This window comes from Chlamydomonas reinhardtii, chromosome 8, assembly GCF_000002595.2.
Source record: "Chlamydomonas reinhardtii strain CC-503 cw92 mt+ chromosome 8, whole genome shotgun sequence".
NCBI classification, from domain to species: Eukaryota; Viridiplantae; Chlorophyta; class Chlorophyceae; order Chlamydomonadales; family Chlamydomonadaceae; genus Chlamydomonas; species Chlamydomonas reinhardtii.
In genome coordinates this window covers 1,889,978-1,911,772 of record NC_057011.1, presented here as the reverse complement: position 1 = coordinate 1,911,772, position 21,795 = coordinate 1,889,978, and the positions used below count along the sequence as shown (strand labels likewise).

At 64.0% G+C, this 21,795-nt stretch overlaps 3 protein-coding genes across 4 annotated transcripts; all 3 read left to right on the top strand.

Moving 5' to 3' along the window:
- Positions 1-49: 49 nt before the first annotated feature.
- On the top strand, positions 50-9,522 carry CHLRE_08g367200v5 (uncharacterized protein). The gene is made up of 17 exons (XM_043064957.1): positions 50-716; positions 1,301-1,372; positions 1,788-1,937; positions 2,634-2,777; positions 3,112-3,171; positions 3,542-3,622; positions 4,099-4,182; positions 4,772-4,876; positions 5,348-5,455; positions 5,875-5,978; positions 6,145-6,340; positions 6,571-6,724; positions 6,871-7,274; positions 7,641-7,733; positions 8,239-8,330; positions 8,624-8,740; positions 8,997-9,522. The coding sequence occupies exons 1-17, from the start codon at positions 366-368 to the stop codon at positions 9,103-9,105; spliced, it is 2,424 nt and encodes an 807-aa protein (XP_042921958.1). The 5' UTR covers positions 50-365; the 3' UTR covers positions 9,106-9,522.
- A 57-nt stretch (positions 9,523-9,579) lies between these two features.
- CHLRE_08g367150v5 (uncharacterized protein) lies at positions 9,580-16,245 on the top strand. 2 transcript variants are annotated; one of them, XM_043064956.1, is made up of 12 exons: positions 9,580-9,696; positions 9,891-10,176; positions 10,428-10,579; positions 10,988-11,059; positions 11,503-11,582; positions 11,836-12,013; positions 12,256-12,696; positions 13,488-13,610; positions 13,787-13,891; positions 14,266-14,355; positions 15,105-15,245; positions 15,438-16,245. In XM_043064956.1, exons 2-12 carry the CDS (start codon positions 10,056-10,058, stop codon positions 15,534-15,536), a joined length of 1,602 nt encoding a protein of 533 aa, XP_042921957.1. In that variant the 5' UTR covers positions 9,580-9,696; positions 9,891-10,055; the 3' UTR covers positions 15,537-16,245. The 2 variants fall into 2 exon arrangements, with proteins under 2 accessions (XP_042921957.1, XP_001696136.1); XM_001696084.2 differs by lacking the exon at positions 14,266-14,355.
- A 74-nt stretch (positions 16,246-16,319) lies between these two features.
- CHLRE_08g367100v5 (uncharacterized protein) lies at positions 16,320-21,425 on the top strand. Its single transcript, XM_043064955.1, has 7 exons — positions 16,320-16,522; positions 16,640-16,797; positions 16,960-17,094; positions 17,250-19,293; positions 19,430-19,489; positions 19,612-19,739; positions 19,946-21,425. Exons 1-7 carry the CDS (start codon positions 16,477-16,479, stop codon positions 20,435-20,437), a joined length of 3,063 nt encoding a protein of 1,020 aa, XP_042921956.1. The 5' UTR covers positions 16,320-16,476; the 3' UTR covers positions 20,438-21,425.
- Positions 21,426-21,795: the final 370 nt, after the last annotated feature.

Sequence of the window (21,795 nt, the reverse complement as noted above, 5' to 3'; positions counted from 1 at the left end):
AAGGTTGAGTTTTGGACGACGCATCCATCCTGCTTCCTGAGACCCGATGCACATGCGACCGGGTCGACCCCGCCTGTTGGCTGGCTGGCAACAAAACCCCCGCGTCCTCAGTGCTCCCCCTGTCATTGATTCCAGGCACCAGACGTTACACGCACTGGCTCAGACCGAGGACCACTGTGGTGGACAGACAGCATGTTTCCATTTTACCTCCAGAAGCATGTGAAACATAGGAGCACTACACTCTGACGCTTTCTCCTGTCCTTCCTGGAGACGTTTTGGGAGGATCGTTGGTAGAATTCTTCTCTCAAGCTGTCTTCAGCCAGGAGAAGTTTGCAAGTCTTGCTTTATTTTAACAAATAGAAAACATGGCAGCCCAGGTGGTGTCTTCAGACCCCGCAAAATATGCGGAGGGGCTCAGGAAGCAGCTGATGGCAGACCTGTTTGAGGGAGACGACCTGGAGACGGACGTGACGCCGCTGGGAGAGAATATTAGCCTGGCGGATTTCCTGGGCGAAGGAGGCGTGGTCAGCCTGCAAGACGTTGACAAGGACCTGGAGGAGTTCCAGGAGCACGACGTGATCAAAGGCATTCTGGAGCAGGGTCGTGTGGTCAAGGAGTACGCTCGCGAAATCGACGACAAGCTGCGGACAGTGGAGATGGAGTCAATCCAGGACTACATCAACGAGAGCGACAACATGGTTGCCCTTCACGACCAGGTGCGTCGCGCTGCTAAGGTCCCGTTCGTCGTGAGAGGCTGTGGCGGGTGGCGTGCGACTGGAGCGTGGCGTTGAGCGGGCGCCCGGGGTATGGGGGCTTGGGCTGTCGGGTTCGTGTGGGTGGGTGGCATGGCGACACGCAGCCAGGGCGGGCCAGCCCGCACCGGCCAGCCAGATGCGATCCAAGTAGGACTCCCAAAGCTTTCGGGTTGCAGCCTGTCAGCCAGGGCATTGCGAAAGGGGGCCCCGTCTACGACATCAGTCTTGCGGGGGGGGGGCGTGTCAGCTGCACGCGTGTCATACCGTCACGCAGCCCCAGGCACGCAGCACCAGAAGACTGTGCTTTCCATCCCCCGGGAAACCGCCTCGGTCTCGATTCAGCATGCTGAGCTAAATGGGTAGCTCTGAGCATAGCCCCCAACAGCCCCGGGCCGCAGATGGCGCGAAGCGCCTACGCGCCTCGCCCCTGACAGCAACACAATTACACCACCCCATTGCACTCATACATGTGTGGCACCGCAGCCTCGTGTACACACGCCAAACTCCTATTTACATGCTCTCAAACCTGTTGTCCGCCGTCGCAGATCAAGGTGTGCGACACCATCCTCAACGGCATGGAGCAGCTGCTGTCCAAGTTCCAGTCGGAGCTGGGCAAGGTGGGGTTGCATTCATGATTCGTTAGGTGGGGGCGAGAGCACGGGGCGAGAGGGAGAGAGCGCCGCGGGGCGTGCGGGGGCAGGACCCCGTCCATGGGGGCAGCGGCTTTGTTATCCAGGCTGAGGGATAGCTGCGGGGACAGGCCGCTCGTGTTGGCGGGAATGCTTCCGTTAGGCAGGCCCCCGTGTGGGTAATGCCGTCGTTGGGCACGGGCCGTGGTCTCCTGCCGTACAGTAAGGGAGCCAGGGATGGAGGCGTTGATTGAGGCAGCAGGCGCAGGGACTGGTGGGAGCGGCGAAGCAGGGTGTGTGTGGGAGCAAGGGCTGTTTGAAACCCTACAGGGGTCGGAGGGGAAGCGGGGCCACGGCCTTCAAAGACACTATCTATTCCCCTCTCCTATTTCCTCCCCATCAGGTGGGCGAGGAGATCCGGCAGCTGCAGGTGCAGTCGCAGTCCATGGGCACCAAGCTGAAGAACCGGCGGGCGGCGGAGGGGCAGCTGGGCGCCTTCATCGAGCAGCTCACAGTCAGCGATGAGCTGGTGGCGGCCATCCTGGACAACGAGGTGGGCGGCAGGGCGGAGGGAGGGACTGGAGGCGGAGGTGGGCAAGCGGGGAGGAAGAAAGTGTGTGTGTTAAAAAACGAAACGAAAGCCCGCCCAATGACGCGACGGAGTTACTTACCGATACCCACCATTTTACCGAGCGTCGCGTGACTGTCGTGACCCAGGTAGTCATACTTACCCGCGATAAGCCTGGAACCCCACGGGCGACCATTCGGCCTGACCCCGCGATGCACCTGTATGCGTCCATGCTCCGCACCCTGGGCGCGCTAAACAACGTTTACCCAGCACGCCTAATTCCCGGATTCCCGCCCGGGTGTGTGTGTGAGTGTTTGTGTGTGTGTGTGTGTGTGTGTTTGTGTGAGTGTTTGTGTGTGTGTGTGTGTGTGTGTGTGTATGTGAGCTGGTGGCGGCCATCCTGGACAGCGAGGTGGGCAGCATAGGGGTCGCGGCACTATCCAGATCGGGGGCGGCTCCATCCCAGGCAGGCCGGGGGCGGGGGCGGGGGCGGGTGTCCGGTAGGCGGGCGGTGGTCAAGGGAGGATGGGAGGTGGACGGGGTGGGGTGGGGATGTGCAGCCAGTACCGGTAGCAGCTGAAGTCAAGCGCTTAGTTAGCAACCGTCCACTTCATTACAGCTCCTTTCCATCCAACCCTCTCTGCCCGTGTCTCACGCCGTATGTGTGTATGCCTCTCACAGGTGAACGAGGAGTACATGGAGGCGCTGGTGGCGCTGGACCGCAAGCTGCGCTTCGTGCGGGAGGACGGCGTGGCCAGGGGCAGCCTGGCGCGGCGGGACGTGGAGGGCGCGCTGGAGAAGCTGCGGGTCAAGGCGGTGACCAAGGTGCGGAGGGGGGGAAGGCGTGGGGGCGGTGGTTTGAGGCAAACATGAGGTCCGTTTGAACCACCGAGCTTGAGCGGAAGGGTGGGGTTATGTGGACAGGCGATAGCGGTGTTGCAGCGGCGCAGCGGCGCGCGCATGTGGGTGAGGTAGAGGATGGGGATGGGGATGGGGACACGGAGGAAGTGTGGCCGCCGTTTGCCCCAAGGCTGCCACCCCTCCAAGTCTACACGCAATCACGCAAGATTTAGTCGTGCCAGGAACCCAACCTCCTCACTGGTCACGTTGCTGCACCCCTCTTTCTCCTCACCTGCGCAACGCCCCTCCCACCCCGCAGGTCCGCGAGTTCATGCTGGGCAAGGTGTACCAGCTGAAGCGGCCCAAGACCAACGTGCAGGTGTGGGCGGGCGCAGGGTGGGCGCAGTGGGAGTGCTGGGGGGGGGGGAGCAGGAGGGGACATCTATGCGTGGAGGATGGAGTGGTTAGTGATTGGGGGCGGGGAGGGGGGCAGTTCCTGCGGGGCGGGTGCACTGGCAGGGTGGGGCGGGGTGGGGAAGGAGGCAGGGTGCGGTCAGCGGGCGACGTTGCGGAGGCTACAATGTACTGGACATGTCACCTGGACATGTCTTGGAACGCACACATGGTGCCCTCCCTACCTGCCTGTGCCCTCTGCCCTAACCTGCCCGCTCCCCCTCTCTCCCAACACATCAACACCCCATTAACTTGCTCCCCTCACACACGCCTCCCCCCCACACACACACACACAGATCATCCAGCAATCTGTGCTGCTCAAGTACAAGTACTTCATGCGCTTCCTGCGGGCGCATGGGCAGGACGTGTACATGGAGGTAGGGTGACATGCGTGTGTGCGGTTTTTGTGTGTGTGTGTGTGTGTGTGTGTGTGTGTGTGTGTGTGTGTGTGTGTGTGTGTGTTGTGCGTTTGTGTGTATGCGTGGGAGGTGGATTTATGCCCGAGCCCAACGGGAGGGAACGCACGGCGGGGGGGGTAGCCATCCATGGGATGGTGTGTATCAAATATGAAGTGAAGTGCCGACGTCCAGAGGTACAGCGGGCACACGCGACGCACGGCGGGGGGGGGGGGCGTGTGGGGTAGACGTTATGGAGAAAGGAGTGCTTGAATGTATGTGTGTGTGTGGGGGGGGGGAAGTGCGAGGGTGTAACTATCCATGCAAGACGGGGCGATGCGGGGGGGGTGCACGTCGCAGGTGCAGCAAAGGGGCATTGGAGCAAGGGGCCTCTGGCTCCACGCTCCCAACGCTGCCACCCCACCCACCTAACCCCAACCACGCCCCCATGTCCACAGATCCGCTCCGAGTATGTGTCGGTCCTATCCAAGATCCTGGCCTCCCACTTCCGCACCTACCTGGGAGCCATGGAGAAGATGCAGGTGGGAGGCCGGCGGTGCAGGCATTAGGGTGGAGGGGGCAGCCGTTCATGGAGGAACCAGGACCCAGAACCACGGGGGGTGGGGGGGAGGGGAGGGCATGCCGCCCTCCAGGGTGGAGGGGGCAGCCGTGTATGGGCAACGGAGTGGTTACATCACATTAATAGGGGAGCGACGGGAGGGGCAGCCATTTATGCGAATGGTTGGTATGAAGTACGGTATAGAAAGTCCAGAGGCACTTCGGGAACACAGGGGCAGCGTGGGGTGGGGTGGGGAAAGGGGAGGCGGGGGGAAAGGGGTGTAGTGGAGGGAAGGAGAGGGGTAGGGGAGGGAGCGGGCAAGCGGATGGTGGCATGGGGCTGCGGGGCGGTTCTTCAGGGGGCGTGCGGGGGGGGGGGGCGGGAGGGAGGGTTTCAGAGAGGTCTCGGGCGCATGCCATGTGACGACCGGTGCATGCACACCTGTGCAACGGACCCCATCAACCACCTCTTCACACGCATACACGGTCCCTCCTTCTTCCTTACTTTATGCTTTCCCAGCACGCACGCACGCACCTTGTTGACCCTCTGCTTTGCTGACACCCCCCACACAGACGGCGGTGGCGGGACCCAACGACGTGCTGGGCGCGCCCGAGAGCTCCGGAGGAGGCGGCGGCCTGGGCAGCCTGTTCGGCAAGGGCGCGGCGCGGCCCACCACGGTGAGGGGGGTTCGGAAATACCAGCCCTAACTAAACCAAATCAAGTGAAACTAGGGGAGCACAGGCGGGAACACTTATGGGATGGGAGAAGCAGGGGGGCCAGGCGTGCGTGGGTTGGGGATGGAGCCATGGCCGTAGTGTGTTCCAGTCCCAATCAAAAAGTTCCAGCCGCAGCAACTACAAGACCAACGGGGCGTTGTCCGCCGTTTCCACCGCAAGCTGGGGCCCAGGGGGCACACGGAAGCGGCTGCCTGGGGCTGCAGGGGTGGGGCCCGGCTGGCGAGGCTGAGGCGTTGCCCTGCAGCGCACGTGGCCGACATCCACTTTTCCCCCTCACCTTTACTACTGCCGTACACGCACCCACCCACCCACCCACCCGCCAACCAACCAGTCAACTCGAGCTAGCCCACGTCACCTGCACGTCCGCCTGCGCGCCTCTGCCTCCGCCTCCGCGCCTGTGCCTCTATGCAGGAGGCCACGTTCAGCCTGGGCGAGCGCGCGGCTGTGCTGGACCAGCTGGACAAGCCCGCCATCATCCCGCACATGGCCGAGTTCGAGGGCCGCAAGTTCCCGTACGAGGTGCGGGCGGCGCTGGCGGCGGCGTGGGGGCTGAGGGGCTGGGGAGGAGAGGGGAGGAGAGGGGATGAGAGGGGATGAGGGGAGGAGAGGGACTGGGGTTGAGACTTGAGAGGGACTGGCGGAGCGAGGGGCCGGCAACAGGGAGGGTGGGGAGGAACACACGCAAACACCGTTGCGCACGTTGACCCGACCAGGGCGTGTATGGGTGTGGGTGTGGGCGGGTGGGTGGGTGTGGGTGGGTATCGATAAGGTAATTGGAGGGAGAGGCCCGGCACTGAGCGTGCGGAACGCCGCCTTCTCCCTGCCACCCGCCTTCTCCCCCCTCATCCTCACAATCCCTCGCGAAACCCAACCACGCCGCCGCCTCTCACTGCACCTCACTTCATTTCACCTAACCACCCCCCTCCCCCTCCCGCCAGGTCATCTTCCGCAACGTGCACAAGCTGCTGCTGGACACCGCCACCAGCGAGTTCCTGTTCTGCGCCGACTTCTTCGACGAGGACGAGGGACTGCCCGTGTTCAGGTGACTGGAGGCCGTGTGTGTGTGTGTGTGTGTGTGTGTGTGTGTGTGTTCATTCCAATCCCAAAGGAACCAACACCCACCCTAAAAGATAGGGTAGAGAGTCGTAAGCTTCTCCTGCTAACCTGCCTACCCGCCCGCCTTGCCTTCCTGCCCCACACCTCCACAGGGACATGTTTGCGCCCATCGTGGCGGTGGTGGAGGGCGACCTGGCCAACAACCTGCAGGACATCGGCGACCTGGTGTGCATCCTGATCATGATCCGCATCAACCACGACCACCGCAAGCTCATGGCGCGCCGCCGCGTGCCCTCCCTGGACGACTACCTGGACCGCGTACACCTGCTGCTGTGGCCCAGGTTCAAGGTGCGGGGCGGGGGAGAGCGGGGGAGAGGGTTGAGCGGGGGTTTGTACATACAGTAAATCAATTACTCGCATGAGCGGCTACGCCCCCTCCCCCATTCGGGTGAATTTGGGCTGGTATCTACAATCCCCCACGACTTCGTCTGCGGTCTTCAATGCATCCTGTACCGCTTTTCCTAACCATCACTGCAACCCCCCTCCCTCCCCCCCCCCTCCCGCCCTCCCGCCCGCAGCTGCTGTTCGACGGCCAGCTGCAGTCCATCCGGCCCGGCGCCGAGCGGGTGCTGTTCGTGGACTCCACGCGGCCGCACTTTGTGACGCGCCGCTACGCCGCGCTCACCAGCTCCGTACTCATCCTCATGGCGGGGTATGACAGCAGCGACCCCGGTGAGGCGGGGGGCGGGGAGTGGGATGTGAGGCGGGCAGGGAAAATGGCATGGAACCGTGTGCCGTTGGTTCCCTTTCCCCCCATTCCCCCCTCCTGAATACTCACGCCCGGAACCCCCTCACCCGCTCCACCCCCGCTCCCGCAGGCATCTTCAAGGCGCAGTCGTTCGTGGACATGATGGAGCGGCTGTGGCAGGCCATGCACGACCTGCTGCTGCGCATGTCCAACCTCTTCCGCGACCGCCGCACCGGCATCATCTTCCTCATCGTGCAGTACAACCACATACACGTCACCCTGCGCGCCGCAGCAGCAGGCAGCCTGCCAGGCACGGGCGCGCCAGGCGCAGGCGCCGCCTCCGGCGGTGCGGCGGCGGGCGCTGGCGCGCCGGCGGCGCCTGCGGCGCCGCCGGCCGGCGCTGGCGCGCCGGGGGCGGCTGGCGCCGCCGCGGGCGCGGGAGGGCCAGGGGGCGGCGCGGGCGCGCCGGCGGGCGGCGGCGCGGCGAGCGCGGGCATTGGGCGGACGGGGCTCACCAACCTCAAGGAGTGTGAGGTGCGGCAGCGGGATGCGAGGCCGCGTCCGGCTTTTTCCACCCCCGCCACCTGCCACTCGTCAACTAGGACAAGCCGTCGCACTCCTCTCACTGAACCGCACCACGGCTTTGCACACACACCTGTGCCACATATGCCCAACCGGCACGCACATGCGCACTTGAATTCCCCTAGTTTGGGCTGGTATATACACCCCCCATCAGGGTTTCCATGTATGTGTTCTGGGTGTTGTCCACCCCGCACGTCCCGGCCCCCTCCCCCGCCCCCAAGATTGCCTACCGCCTACCCTTTCCTTAGCTACTCATGAATGTAACCCCTCCCCCCTCACTTCCTTAACTAATCATGAATGTAACCCCCGCCCCCGCAGGACCAGCTGGCCAGCTGCACGGGTCTGTTCGTGGACGACCAGCTGGGGGCGCACTTCCGGGACATGGTGGACTGGGTCAAGAAGGCGGAGCAGGTGGGCAGAGGGGGGGGGGCAGGATAATGTGCCCGGGCCCAAAGCAAAATTCCCATTATTATCAGAAAGGGATCAAGAAGCCGGAGCCGATGGGAGGGGGGAAGGGGTCAAGAAGGCGGAGCAGGAAGGCGGGCAGCCGTCCATGCAAGACGGAGTGCTCGAGTTTTAGAGTATTGGGGTCGGTTGGTTCCACCACGCACGACTCGGGTGGAGTGCGCGCCCGTGTGCCGCTGGCGTGCCGTGTGTCGGCCAGGGCAGGGCTGGCAGGGGAAAGGCGGGGGGAACTGGTGGGCCTGCTTCAAAGCGGCGTGTGGTGCAGGCCAGACCGGGTAGCCACGAGCTCATGCACACACAAGCCGAAGCACCCACGTACCCAACACTCGCCCACGAGGGCACGACCCCACGCCACGAGCTCACAGCCGCACGCCACCCTTGCCTTCCACTTACGCACGCATGCACCCACCCACCCGTCCGCACACACACACACACCGAACCTCCCTCACAGGCCGCCAAGCGCAGTGGCGCGGCGGAGGGGCAGATCATCCCCGGCTTTGCGCCGGCCCAGGCCGCACCTATCCTCCGGGACTTCGCCACCAGGTGCGCACCGTACCGCATGTGCAGCGGGTTCGGGATTCGGTGTTCAGGGTTCGGAATTCTGTTAAAGCCATGTTTATACACCGCCTACCCAGCTGCCACGCATTGTCCTGTTCTCCCTCTTCTCCCAGCGCTTTGTGCCCAGTGGTAGTATTGGGGCCACCGTAGCCCTAAACCCGACCTTTGCCCTGCTCCTGAACCCACCACCCACCCTGCACGCCCCTCCTCTGCCCGCACTAACCCTTACCTTCCCCGCCTTCCCCCACCCATTCCCCCACCCACCCACCCGCCCCCAGGTGGCAGGCCGCCATTGAGGCCATGCACCGCGAGGTGGGCGCACAGTTTGCGGAGACGGGGTGCGGGCGCGACGTGCTGCAGGCGTCCATGACCAGCCTGCTCAAGTACTACACACGGTGAGGAGGGAGGGGGCGGGACAGCGGGGGAGACGGAGGGAGGGGCGAAGAGGACAGGGACGGGGAGGGAGAGGAGGGAGGGACAGGGAGGCACAGGGAGTGTTGTTACTTGGCAGCGCCACCCGCGTCGCATACACCCATTCCTCCCATTCCGCCAACCGCCAATGCCGCCCCTACCCCCACTCCTTTAACTCATTATCAACGTAGCCCCGCCGCCGCCTCCACCACACACGCGCACACGCACACACACACGCAGCTTCCTGGAGCTCCTGAAGCGGCAGGGCGCCGAGGGCCTGACGCTTGTGCGCGAGGCGGTCAACGTGCCGTCCATCATGTACGAGATCAAGCGCATCACCAAGACGTGATGAGATCCAACGACATTGGGATGGTGACGGGGTGACAAAGGGTGTGTAGCTGTACATGATGTACGTGATGGCGTTGGTGGTGATGGCGGTGCGTGTAGGGGATGACGCCGTGGCCAGTGGGTGCACAGTGGAGGTATGTGTGACGGCGGTGCGTGGTGGCAGTGGTGGGCTGAGGCGGGCCACACGCTGGAGGGGCAGCTTGGGGGGCAGAGGGCTCAGGATATGAGGAGCAGGAGGTAGAGCGGCGTATGACACGAAGATAGGTGACAAGGAGGGCGGGCGGCTAGGTCCGACTGCAGCGGTGGGAGCCTTGCAGAGGGTTCAGGTGGTTACCCGTACAACCGACTCGCTTTTGTGTGCAAGAAGCTTGCCCTCTCCACACTGCGCTGGTGCGAAGCTTTGTAATTGCGAACCTGCAGCTGAACGGTACTTTAGTATTTCAGTGCCGAGGCGAGTTTGCGAACCTGCAGACTACGAGTTGACTTCTGCAAGCATTTCAATCTGCTCAGCCTATATCATAGTCCTGAACAGCTGTGAATTAAAGATACCTCGTACCCTCGACACGGACCTCGCGGCCTGGCGTGTGCACAGGTTAGTTGTATTTGCTCCAGGCCCCTCTTGCCTTGCCCGCGTTGTTGATAGTTCTACATGGAAATTTCCTGAAGCAATTTGACAAGTGTACAAGCCAAACCACTGGCCTGTGAGTCGTCTGCCCGCACATGCACCTCCGAAACAAGTTCGTGCAGCGAAACGCGTTTTCGATATATCTTTCCTCCCGGCTGCAGGGTTGTCGCTTCGGGCGCAGTTTGTGCGGCCTTACACAGCACACTAAGCCTTGGCAGCTTGCTCCATCGCCGAACTCCCCGGACTCCCCGGACACAAGCGGCCCTGGACACGCCCAGTTAGTCCCTCAAGCCCTGAGCGGCGCTAGCTCGGACGCGCATCACACCATGGGCTCGGGGGCGCGATGGGACGCTGCGGTGCTGTTCCTCACGCGCACCGTCCGCATGCTCGCGTACGGGTCCACGGGGGTGGTGCTGGCGCTCTTCCTCAGCGCTGTGGGGCTGTCAGGTGCGCAGCTGCGTGCGAGTGCGTGGGCGCCGGTACGCGTTGGATAGCAATCCTGCTAATTAATGAACAAGAATCGAGGGATTGTGTTTTGTGCGGACTTCGGGGGGTGCGATATTTGGCCATTACCAACCGTGTGTGTGGCGAGGGCTGCAGCCCCACATCCTTTCTCTCGTCGTTACACGCCCACTCCCCACTCCCCACTCCCCCTCCCTCCGTTCCCTCCTTCCCAACAATCCCAAATCCAAATCCAGACCGCGAGATCGGCTCGCTGCTGACTCTGACGCTGCTGGGTGACAGCGCCATCAGCCTGTGGGTGACTCGGCATGCAGACGGGTTGGGCCGCCGCGCCTGCCTGGCCGCCTCCTGCCTGCTCATGGTGCTGGCGGGCGCAGTGTACGGCACGGTAGGTTGGGGCAGGGGGTAGCGGGCGGGGGGGGGCATGGGGGGATGGGGAAGGGGGCGGAGGTAGGGGTGAGGGCAGGGGCAAGGGTAGGGCTGGCAGGGTAGGGGGCAGGGGCAGCGGGGCGGGCGCAGGGGTAGGGGCAGGGGGGGCAGGGGTAGGGGCAGAGGGGCAGGGGGGCAGGGACAAGGGGGCGGGGGCAGGGGCAGGGGGCAGAGGGGCAGGGTAGGGGGCAGGGGTAGCGGGGCAGGCGGGTGGTGAGAGGGGATGGGAGTTACACGACCGTGGGGCTGGTGGCGGCAGTTGCACGGCAATGCGCATTGGGATAGGCCAGGGCTTTGGCTGGGTGGTAGGCGCGAGCCGGCCCACCACGCGCCTTACACGCACCGCCCCTGCTCCGCCCGCCCCCAGGTCCAACACCCCTCCTTCGCGCTGCTGCTGGTGGCCGCCACCGTGGGCGTGCTGTCACCCAGCGGCAATGAGGTGGGCGGGCCGGGCGGGACGGGTTTGGTGGCCGGGTGGTGATAACACGGTGACTTGATGAATTGGTGACTCGATGACTTGTGGCGGCTCACTGCAGCTGAATCCGCGTGCGTTTGTTCGCCGACACATGGACGTAGTCTCCTGTTTGCGCAAGGGCCGCAACACTGGGCGTGCCTTTCCTTTTTGGGTCACGCCTCCTGCACTCTTCTCGTCGGCCCGTTGTGAACCCCACTCAGCCGCGCAAGCCCCACTGGGGAACCAATGCACCGACCTGCCACGACTCCCCTTCCAGCCGCCGCCCTCGCCTCGCCTCCTACGCCCCCCACCTACCACGCACCCACCCACCCACCCACCTGCCTGCGCTCCGCCAGTTGGCTCGGTTTGGGCTGGTATCTACAACCACCCACCCACCCACTACCCCTTTGTCCACGCCTCTGCTGCAGGTGGGCCCCTTCATGGCTCTGGAGCAGGCGGTGCTGTCGGAGCTGGTACCGGCAGCCGCCCGCACACACGTGTTCGCGTGGTGGGTGGGGTGGGGCGGCGCGAGTGGATGGGTGGGGCAGTGGATGGGTGGAGAAGCGGGGGAGGCGGTGAAGGGCGCGGTCCAGCAGATGGCGCCAAGGGGGGCGGTGCAGGAGGTGGTCCGAGAGGGGATGGGAGGCCGGGAAGGTATGTTGAGCGGGAAGCAAATCTAGATGTGGGTGCCCCCCACCGTTTAGTAGCCCCTCCTACCACCACTTGGATGCCCCACCCCACTTGGACCCGTGGCCCCTCAGGTACAACTTGGTCGGCTACGCCATGACAGCCATAGGCGCGCTGGTGGCGGGGCACGCGCTCACGTGGGCGCAGGCCGCGTACGGCATCACCGCCGTACAGGGCTACCGGTTCATATTCCTGCAGTACGCGGCCTCCGGCGCCGTACTACTGCTGATGTTCTTGCTGCTAACCAACAAGGTATGGGCGGTTAATGGTTGCTGGAAGCGGTTGGGTGTGAAGCGCGTGGTGAGGCGCGCTATGCCAGTGAAGAGCCAGAACACGCACCCCTGATATTCAAGGCGGTTGGGCGTGCTATCCCGACCTGGACGTTGTAATCATCATGGTCTGCTGTCCATTAATCGATAAATGAGCATCAAGTTAACCCTGTGAATCCAGCTCGCTCAAGATTACAACAAGCGACCTGTCTTTGACGCGCGCAGGTGGAGAGGAAGGCGAAGCTGCCGGCCCCGGCCCCGGCCCCGGCCCTACAGACCCGCGGCGATGATGAGGAGGCCGGGCTCCGGGCACCACTACTGCCGGCCGCTGCTGACGAGGACGCCCCGGCAGCCGCAGCCGCGGCGGCCGCACACCCCGCCGCCGCCGCCGCTGCTCCTTCCGAGCCCGCAGCCGCCCCCGCTGCCGCCCCTCCTGTGCACCCGCCTCCCCAAGCCCAGCCCGCGCAGCCTAGCAGCAGCGGCCACTCACACCACCACCAGCAGCAGCAGCAGCAGCAGCAGCCGGACCCGCAGCAGCAGCGCCGCGGCTTCCTGGGCCTGACGCCCCCCACCCGCTCGCTGGTGCTGCGGCTGAGCGCGCTGTTCAGTCTGGACAGCCTGGCGGGCGGGCTGGTGACGGGCACACTGCTGGTCTACTTCTTCCAGGTAGCCGGCTATTGTGTGTGTGTGTGTGTGTGTGTGTGTGTGTGTGTGTGTGTGTTAAAAAACGAAACGAAAGCCCGCCCAGACGACGCCGGAGTTACTTACCGATACCTACCAATTTACCAAGCGTCGCGTGGTTGCCGTCACCCAGGTAGTCATACTTACCCGCGATAAGCCTGTAACCCCAAGTGTGTGTGTGTGTGTGTGTGTGTGTGTGTGTGTGTGTGTGTGTGTGTGTGTGTGTGTGTGTGTGTGTTAAAGAGCACAAAGAAAACATTGCGCGTAGGACAGTGTATGCGATGCAAGAGCTACGGCCGCGGATTACCTTCAGAGTATACTTTATCGCAGTGTGTGTATTTGTGAGTGGGTGGGTAGATGTGGGTGTGTGAGTGGGTGGGTGGGTGGGTGCGTGGGGTGGGGTTGGGTGGGTGGGTGGACCTGTGGGTGGGTGTTTGAGTGTGGGTGTGGATGTGGGTGTGGATGTGGGTGTGGATGTGGGTGTGTGTGGGGGGGGGTGAGGGGGGGTGGATATGGGCGTGTGGGTGCGGGTGTGGGTGCGGGTGTGGATGTGGGTGCGGGTGCGGGAGGGATACTGATGTGGCCATGGTGGTGTATGGTGCAGCGTTGGCCCCGCGCGCATTCCCTGGAGCGCTCAGCACACCCGCAACTCACGGCCATAACACGTAGCCCACGGCCTTCCCTACCCACCCCCTTCCCGCCCATCCTCTTCCCGCAAACTCTTCGCGCACCCTCTCCCAGCCCCCACCTCCCCACCCCACCCGCCCCCCCTGCAGACCAAGTACGGCGTGAGTACGGCCTACCTGGGTGGGCTGCTGTTCGGCGCCAACATGCTGGCAGCCGTCAGTGCGCTGGCCAGCGGCTTCGTGGCGGCGCGGCTGGGGCTCATCAACACCATGGTGCGAGAGGGCGTGTGAAATGACACGGCAGTGCTGCGTATTCTGCACGTATTCTGGAATGAACCAGCTTCTGCACATCTGGCCTTCGCATCACACTCACGTGCACACACCCATGTGGTATGGTCCACACACGTGCCGCTGCACACACGTGGCGCCGCACACACGTGGCGCTGCAGGTGTTCACACACCTGCCCTCCAACGTGCTGATGCTGCTGGTGCCGCTCATGCCCTCCCTGGAGTCAGCCACCGCCATGGTGTTCGCACGGTACTCCATTTCGCAGGTGTGTGCGGGCGCGGCTGGGCGGGTGTGGGTGCGGCTGCGCGGGTGAATGTAGGTGGGAGGGCAGGTGTGGTGTGCAGGTGTGTGTGCAGGTGCGCGGGTGGAACAAGAAAAGGTGGCTCTCCCTCGCAAGGGAAAAGTGGGCTGAGCCCACGCCACGTCCTCCGTCTGAGGCCGAAGGTTCCGATACTAGCCTCATCTCCCGGACATAGCCGGGGTCGGTTTGTACAGGCACCGCCCGCCATATGTGCCCAGTCGCGCCCAGCTATCAAGCACTAGTGCAGCAGGCAGCAGGCCAACCAGACAGCAAGGAAAACCTCTCAACACCCTTGCCGCTGCAGCTGACTGCCCGCTACGCCATCCTCGTCAGCACAGGTCGCTAACCAGACAACACCGGCAGGTCTCAACCTGCGCGCCGGCGCCGCTTTGAAGGCGGCGCCGCGCTGTCCTCCTCCACGTGGCCTTGCCCGCCCCCTCTGCTCCGAACATGCGCGCCGCCACTGCCGCTGGGCCCAGGGCCGCCCGTGCCGCCGCCACCACCGGGCCCAACGCCGTGGCCGCTGCTGTTGCCGCCGGTAGGCGCGGTGCCACCACCGCCGCCACCGCCGTCTCCAGGCCCTGCACCGCCGCCACCGCCACCGCCACCGCCACCGCCGCCGCCAGGCCCTGCACCGCCACCGCCGCCAGCAGGTCGCAGGGCTGCAGGCCGCGGTTTGCCAAGCAGCATCTCCATCAGCGCGTGCCGCATGTTTGTAGCCGAGTTGGCGTCGCGGCCCTGCAGTTCAACATGCAAACAGGGCGTGTGTCATCCCGTGTGTCACCCCGTATCATCTCCAAACCGCCCTGTGTCATCCCGTGTCATCCCGTGTCATCATCTCCAAACCGACCTGCCGCCCCAAACCTGCCATCCCACTTACCCACACAGTCCCGCAGTGCTGGCACACTTGGACGTCGCGGGCACGCGAGCCACCAAACGGAATCACAACTTCCAGGCAGCGCTGCCCGTTACCAAGCAGGCGCCGTCCGCACTTCGCACACACCTGCTCAGACACAGAGAGGTCGCTTCTCGCTCCAGCCGAGTTTTCCCTGCCGCCTATTTTTCTACAATAGGGAATAGCAATTAGCGCGGGTGGAAAAATACTCATTCCCGTCTTTCATGGACAACCGCTTCCCCCGCCCCTGGTGTAAACGCAACCTGATGCACCATGACGCAGATGGATGTGGCTCCCCGCTCGGCCTACGTGGCGGGTGTGGTGCCGGCTGACGAGCGCAGTGTGGCCATGGGCGTCATCAACATAGCCAAGAGCCTGGGCGCCGCCTTCGGGCCGCTCATCACAGGCTGGCTGGCTCAGCAGGTGTGCGTGTGTAACATTGACGGCGTGTGCGTGTGTGTGCGTGTGCGTGTGTGTGATTGTGGTCATGTCAAAGGGTGCGTACGGTCCGGTCCACTCCTGCGTCCCCCTTTCCACCAGGTCCTCTTCTGCACCCCCCACTGCTGCTGCAGCTGACTTGCATGCCCTCTATTACTGCTGTGTGTGTGGCTGCAGGGCTTGTTCGCCTGGGCCTTCTACCTGTGCGGCGGCGGCAAGATTGTGTACGACCTGCTGCTGTACTTCCTATTCTCGCACATTCACCCGCAGCACTGAGACAGGGTTGAAAGCAACAGCGCGTCACAGAACTTGTACGGGCCAGTAACTCCACGCGTACCCGGGGAATACTGTGTGCACTGGGGGTGATCCAGTCGTCATTTGTGATCTCTGTTATGCTTGGGAAATGTGTGGATGAGTGGGGTGGGATGCGGACAGGTGCGGACCGTTGCGGACAATCGTCAAGAGTGCAGACAGTCCTCCATGGGGCGGGACTGCGCGCGTGCTGGTAGGTCAGTAGGGAGAGAGCACGGGGGGGGTGTATTGACTTTGGGGTTCTGAAGGTACTGCTTTTAAGGACGCAGGATGGGACTGGGCGTACATTATGGTGCAAATGGCTAATGTTGGATTGTTTGGCAAGGGTGCAGCAGCGTCGGCCGATTGCGGCTGGGGGTTACGTGTGTAACATGAGATTCAATGATGACTTGGTCGTTCACCGATTTTACGGCTGGGTGGGTTGCCCTGCGCGGCAGGGATCAAAGCGGCTAGCTGAGTGGCTGTCGAATGATGCTGCGAGGCTGCAGAGGGTGGCGTGCAGGACCGGGCTACATGGCCTTGCAGTGTTCGCACGGCCGTACCGCATACTTGCGAGAAGGTTGGGGAGAGGGCCAAGATGGGCCGTGAAAGAACGTGTGCGTGAACGGGTTCGTGCCAACCAAGCACCCGGTCTCGTCCTTCAGTATTAATTGAGGACATCCAGGAGATAATTCTGCTTTATGTGTGGCGCTCCGGGGGGCTTCCGACTGTGAGCTTACGGAGCAACGCGATGAGTTCCAGTCCTGTCCTAGTCTTCTGGCGATGTTTCCTCTCGCCCGGCAGGCCCACGCGGCAGGCCCCTACATAACAAAACAAGCAGAGACATCTGCGAACAGAACGATCAAGTATAACATGCGTTTTCCCGTCCGCTGAGCCGGCTGTCACTTCAAATCGCCTTGCCGATATGCCGCCTCCGATTGCCCGCGTGGCCTCTTTCTCTGTCGATATAGGTAAGTCATGCCAGGGATGAGAATTAAGACACCCCGCGCTTGCCGGGAAGTGGGCATGGCTCAGGCACCTTCAACGATGACCAGCGTTGACGCTGACTTGCTGGCAATTGTTTGCAGAGGACTGGCACTCCTGCACGCCTAGCGACGATGATGCGTACCAGGAGGCTCTGGAGCGCAACAGCAACGCCTCGTTTTTCACCTGCCGGACTCATGCACCTTCAGTAGTCGGCAACAGCGCTGCTCCAAACGAGCCCGAGTCGCCAACACGTCTCCAGGTATAAATTGCGTGCGCTGGGGATGACAGATATGCCTAGCAAAGAAATCTGCAGGGCGACGAGGGCCATCAGCAACGAACCTGGAAGGCTGACCAGCTTGCAAACTGGACTCGTTCCGGAACGGTGCAGCACACAATTGAACTATCTCGTGGCTGCGTGTAGGACGCCGACGCGGCGCTTGCGGGTTTGGTGCCTGAGTCGCTGAGCGAGGCGAAGCTGCAGCACGTAGCTCCAGCTCTGGAGCTCTGCGACACCCCCGCTGCCAAGAAGACCAAGAGCGCGGCGCTGCCACCCCAAGTGAGCACTAGCTGCACCCGTTGCAATTTGCTAGTTGATAGCTCTCACTGTCCGTGCCCACGCCGGCGCTTGCGCACCCTTCGCATGAAGCCCTGGGACTGAATCCGTGTGCTGACGTGTCCAAACCTCCCATCCCGGACCGCACCTCTACCTAGGTTCCTCCGGCCGGTGGCGCTCAGCCTGCAGCAAGGCCGAAGCCGGCGCTCACCCGCAGAACCACGCCGTTGCGCGCCGCCAGCCCTCGCACGACCAGCAGCCCCAGCCCCGCCCTCGCAGCCGCCGCGGCCGACGCCGACGCGGACGCAGACGCCGCGCCGGCTGGCGCCGACAGCAGCAACATCGCCGCCGCTGAGGCGACGCTGGTCCGCGTGCATGTCATTCCGCGGCCTGACGACTCTGGCGTGCAGCTTCAGATCCTGCCCTCGGTGCTGTGCCTATTCGGCAGCGTGCCCTTCCCCGCGCCCAGCGCCTCCAGTCTGGACTTTGCCGCCGCGCTGCTGCTGCAGGCGGGCGGCCGCAGCGAGGTAGTCAGTTGCGCCGGCGCCACAGCGCTCACGCCCGCGGCCAGCGCCGGCGGTGCCGGCGAGGAGGTGTACGCCGGTGCCAGCCCTGCGCCGGGCCTGCGGAGCGCCGTGCCGGCGCACTCCGAGGGCGGTGCCAGTGCCGTGAGTGAGGACCCGGCGGTACAGAAGGACCAGAGCAGCAAGGCGCGCCGCGGCGCCGCTGGCAAGGCCGCCACTGCTGGAGCTAGCGACAAGCAGGCGACCCTGGACCCTCGCAAGTCGCAAGCCGCCTTCCCAGGCTCCCTGCTCCTGAAGCGCATCTTCTCCGGCTTCGGTAACAGCAGCAACAGCGGGAATGTGTCCGATGCGGCCGCCTCGCCGCCTCCCGCGTCCGTTCAGGAGCTGGGCGCGGAGCTGCTTGCGGCGTGCGGCTGCGGAGCTGCGGACACACAACTCACCGCCGCGGCCGCCGCCAGCACCACCATGGTCGCCGGCTATGTCCAGGCCGCGTCAGCACCAGTGCGGCTGGCGCCCGCGGGCGAAGGCTCGGCCGCCAGCGCCAGCTCGGTCCCGCCCTCACCGGGCGGTGACATTGCATTCGGTGCTGATGACGCGGCGGCTGCTGAGGCCGAGGCGGCCGCTGCCGTGCACCGCATGTCCACCGACATCTTCCGAAATGTCCTCCGCGCCTCTGGTGGCGGTGGGGGCGATGTCTCCTCGCCCGGCAAGGCGCAGCGCAGCCCGCGTGACACTGCCTTCCTCTCCTCAGCCGCGGCGACCAAGGCCGCTGCAACGGCCTCGCCGCGGCAGCGCGACCAGGCGCCCACTGCCGCATTCGCAGCTGACACCGGTGCCGCTGCCGATAGCATCAACAGCAAGATGCCTACTCGCGCCTCTGCCACCGCTATCGGCGCCTCTGCCGCTGAGGGCTCTCCCTGCAAGGACGAGCAGAGCGCGCCGGGTGTCGCTGCGATGGCGCTGCTTGCGGGCCTGGCGGCGCCGCCTGCGGCAGCGGCGCAGCCGCCCGCCGCCATCCGCACCGGCGGTGGCCTGGCGGCGGCTGGCAGCCTGGAGATGCTGGCTCCGGGGCAGAGTGGCGAAATGTCGGAGGGCGGTGGCCTGCCCATGCCCGACCTCGAGAAGTGCGAGTCGCCCGTGATGGCCAAGGCGGCCGCCGGCAGCGGCAAGGTGCCCGGCGGCTCGCCGCCGCCGCGGCCCGGGGTGCCACTGGCCACTGCCGCCTCGGAGGAGGTGGTGGCGGAGGAGGAGGAGGAGGTGACGCTTTCGGTCGCGCCCGAGCAGGAGGCGGAGCCCGTGCCCGAGCCGGTGGCAGCTGTGCAGGCCGCCGTCGTGCCGCCGGTGCCTACGGCCGCCGCAGAGGCGGTGGCGGAGGCTGGCGCCACGGCGTCGCCTCGCACCGTTAGCAAGAAGGCCTACGGCACTGTGGCAAACATCGTGCGCAAGATGGTGCCCGGCTTCCGTGACTCAGCCCTCATGGCTGTGTCTGCCTCTGCCGAGGGCGCGGCCGCTCCGGCGCCCGCGCCGCCACGGCCGCCGGTCGCGCCGCGCGCGCCGAAGGCGGCTGCGGGCGCCAAGCCGCCGACGCTCCTGGCTGCAACGACTGCGGTGGCTGCGGCGGCTGGTGTGGAGCACGCGGTTCCTGAGGTGCAGGAGTCGCAGAAGGAGCAGGCCGATGGTGGGTGGTTCCCGTGTATGTTGCCTTCTTGGGTACCGTTGACATGGGGTTGGGCTGGCCATGCTTGCTTGTTACATGGCCGATTTTTGTAGTTGGCCGAATGTGCCCTTCCTTGTCTTTGCTTGCCGCCACGCAGCCGCCGCCCAGTCGCCTGGCGCGCCCATGTTCATCTTCGGACAAGAGCAGCCCAAGACAGGTGGGTCGGGCATAGCTAGAAATATTGAGGGAAGGCGGGGGCATGTTGAATCCGGCTGCTGGGGGGGGGGGTCAGTCACAGCTTTCACTGACGTGCGGTCATCACATTCACATGGCCTGCAGCCAAGACGCCGGTAATCCGGCCGCGACCCATCTCCGCCAAGCCCGCGGCCACCCCCGCTGCGGGTGCAGCAGGCGAGCCCACCACGCCGGCGGATGCGGCTGGCCGCAAGCGCAAGTCCGAGCTGGAGGTGAGACATGGGTGGCCATGTGTTTCAAGCGCGCGCGTCGTGTAGCGTACTTGGAAACAGAACGATGGATGCAAAATCAGTCACTGCACCTGTACGGGCAGCCCTTGGGCCCTGAAATGCACTCGCTTCCCCTCACCTGCTACTCCACATTCGAATTGTCAAAAGCCGAAAACACCACCCACCCCTCTGACTATCACCAACTGCAGGACCTGCCTATCGCCAAGATGCCGGTTTCATCCGGCAAGAACGCTATCGCGGGCGGAGCTGGCCCCAACACCCCCGGCGCCAGCACTGAGCCTGGGGCGCCTTCACCGGCGCCAGCTGCCGCCAAGCCGGCTGCGCAGGAGCTTGTGGTGGCTCCTGCCCCCGCAACGGACGCAGCGGCGCCGCGGGAGGCCATTGCGGAGGCTGGCAGGAAGGCGCAGGCGGCGGTGGAGGCTGCGCCCTCAGCAGCGGCGGAGCCGGTGTGTGCGCCGCAGTCGCTGCACAACAGCGCCAACCCGGAGATTGTGCCGACACAAGACGAGGGGGCGGTCGTGCAGCAGCAGGCGGCGGTAGTGGCAGCGGCGCCAGCCGCCGAGGTGCCGGTGCCGCCGCAGCAGCAGCAGCGGGAGCCTGTGAAGCCCGCTGCTGCTGGTGCGGGCAAGAAGCAGGGCGGAGGCGGGCTGTTTGCCTGCTTCGGCTGCTTTAAGGCGTGAGGCCGGCGGCAATAAGCTGCGATGCTGCACACGTGGGCAAAGTGGATCTTTGAATTGATCAGAAGGCAGGGCGCGTCAGGTTGGCTGCAGCCACCTTGCTTGTGAGCAGTCTGTTACCAGACGGACGTACATGATTCTGACGAAGTTGCCGGCTTTGTGTGAGATATTAGTATTTGCCATTCATATTCGTGTTGGTCCTGAGCTTTTGTGCGTACGATCAGCTGCTGGTGGCAACGTGATTCAGACGCCGGAGCTAGGAAGCACACATGTGCCGGATGGCTCCGTGGATGGCTCCGTGTCGCTTCTAGCCGACGTGCCGCAGCTGCTGCTGGCGTGCTGTGCTGCCGCAAGCCATCCCGAAGGCTCCAAGGGTGAATGCCTCAGAAAGGCTGCTGGAGCTTTTTAAGGGAGCGGCTCGGCAGCAGAGCAGGTCAGGCGCTGGTGTTCTCCAGGTTGGTTTCGGGCGCATCCTTTCTGGTAGTCCCAAGCAACGCCCGGCCGCCGTCGTCCAGCCCAGCCATCCCAATACAGCAGCCGCTTTCTGTCAGCCAGCCATGGGCGCGACCGTCCACAGCGTTTATCGTCGGTTACGAGGTAACATGTGAATTCGCAACTTGCGCTACTGACTGCCTACTCTCGTGCCGCCTGCAAGCCCACTCCGCCGTCCGCTCTGGTCTACGTACGCATTCGTTCCCACCACACTCGTCATTAACAGGCATGATATTCAGAAGGTTTGCGAGGTGCCTGCCTTAAAGGCTGCCTATTTCTGCAAGGCTTGTGCCATCAGGTGCCATGAGCAGAGTGTCGGAGAGGAATGACCTGCTTCGCCTCGCTCTTGAAATTAAACATTGTGTAACAACGCTGCGTACGCAAAAGGACGGTACACATGCGATGCTTCGCGGCCAGCTATTCAATCATCTTTACTACCGTACGTAACACAACCTGCCATGCAGCCACGTCCGCCGGCCCCAAACCTTTGAATTCCCACTGCTACGGTGCTACCGTCAAGACATGCGTGAGGAAGAGCCACAGGGCACATGCATGCGAGAAAAAGTCAGGTCATCACATACAGTCATGCAAACATGCATCAGTGCTTGGCAGTCGTGCGCATGATGCGAAAGCGAAACCAGAGTTGCCTAGTACGCGACCCTCTCTCCATAATACGCATATTAATACAGCGTACTAGGATTCCTAGTACAGTACGTTAAAATACGGTGCATAATACGCTGGGCCAGGAGGGAGGGGGGGAGGGAGGGAGGGAGGAGAGCGGGACGGAGCGGGCTGCCACGGGCTGCCGCTGCAAACTGTTTGCTGTCTGCTTGGGGTACGGGCGTCAGCTGCACCCTATGGGACCTCGC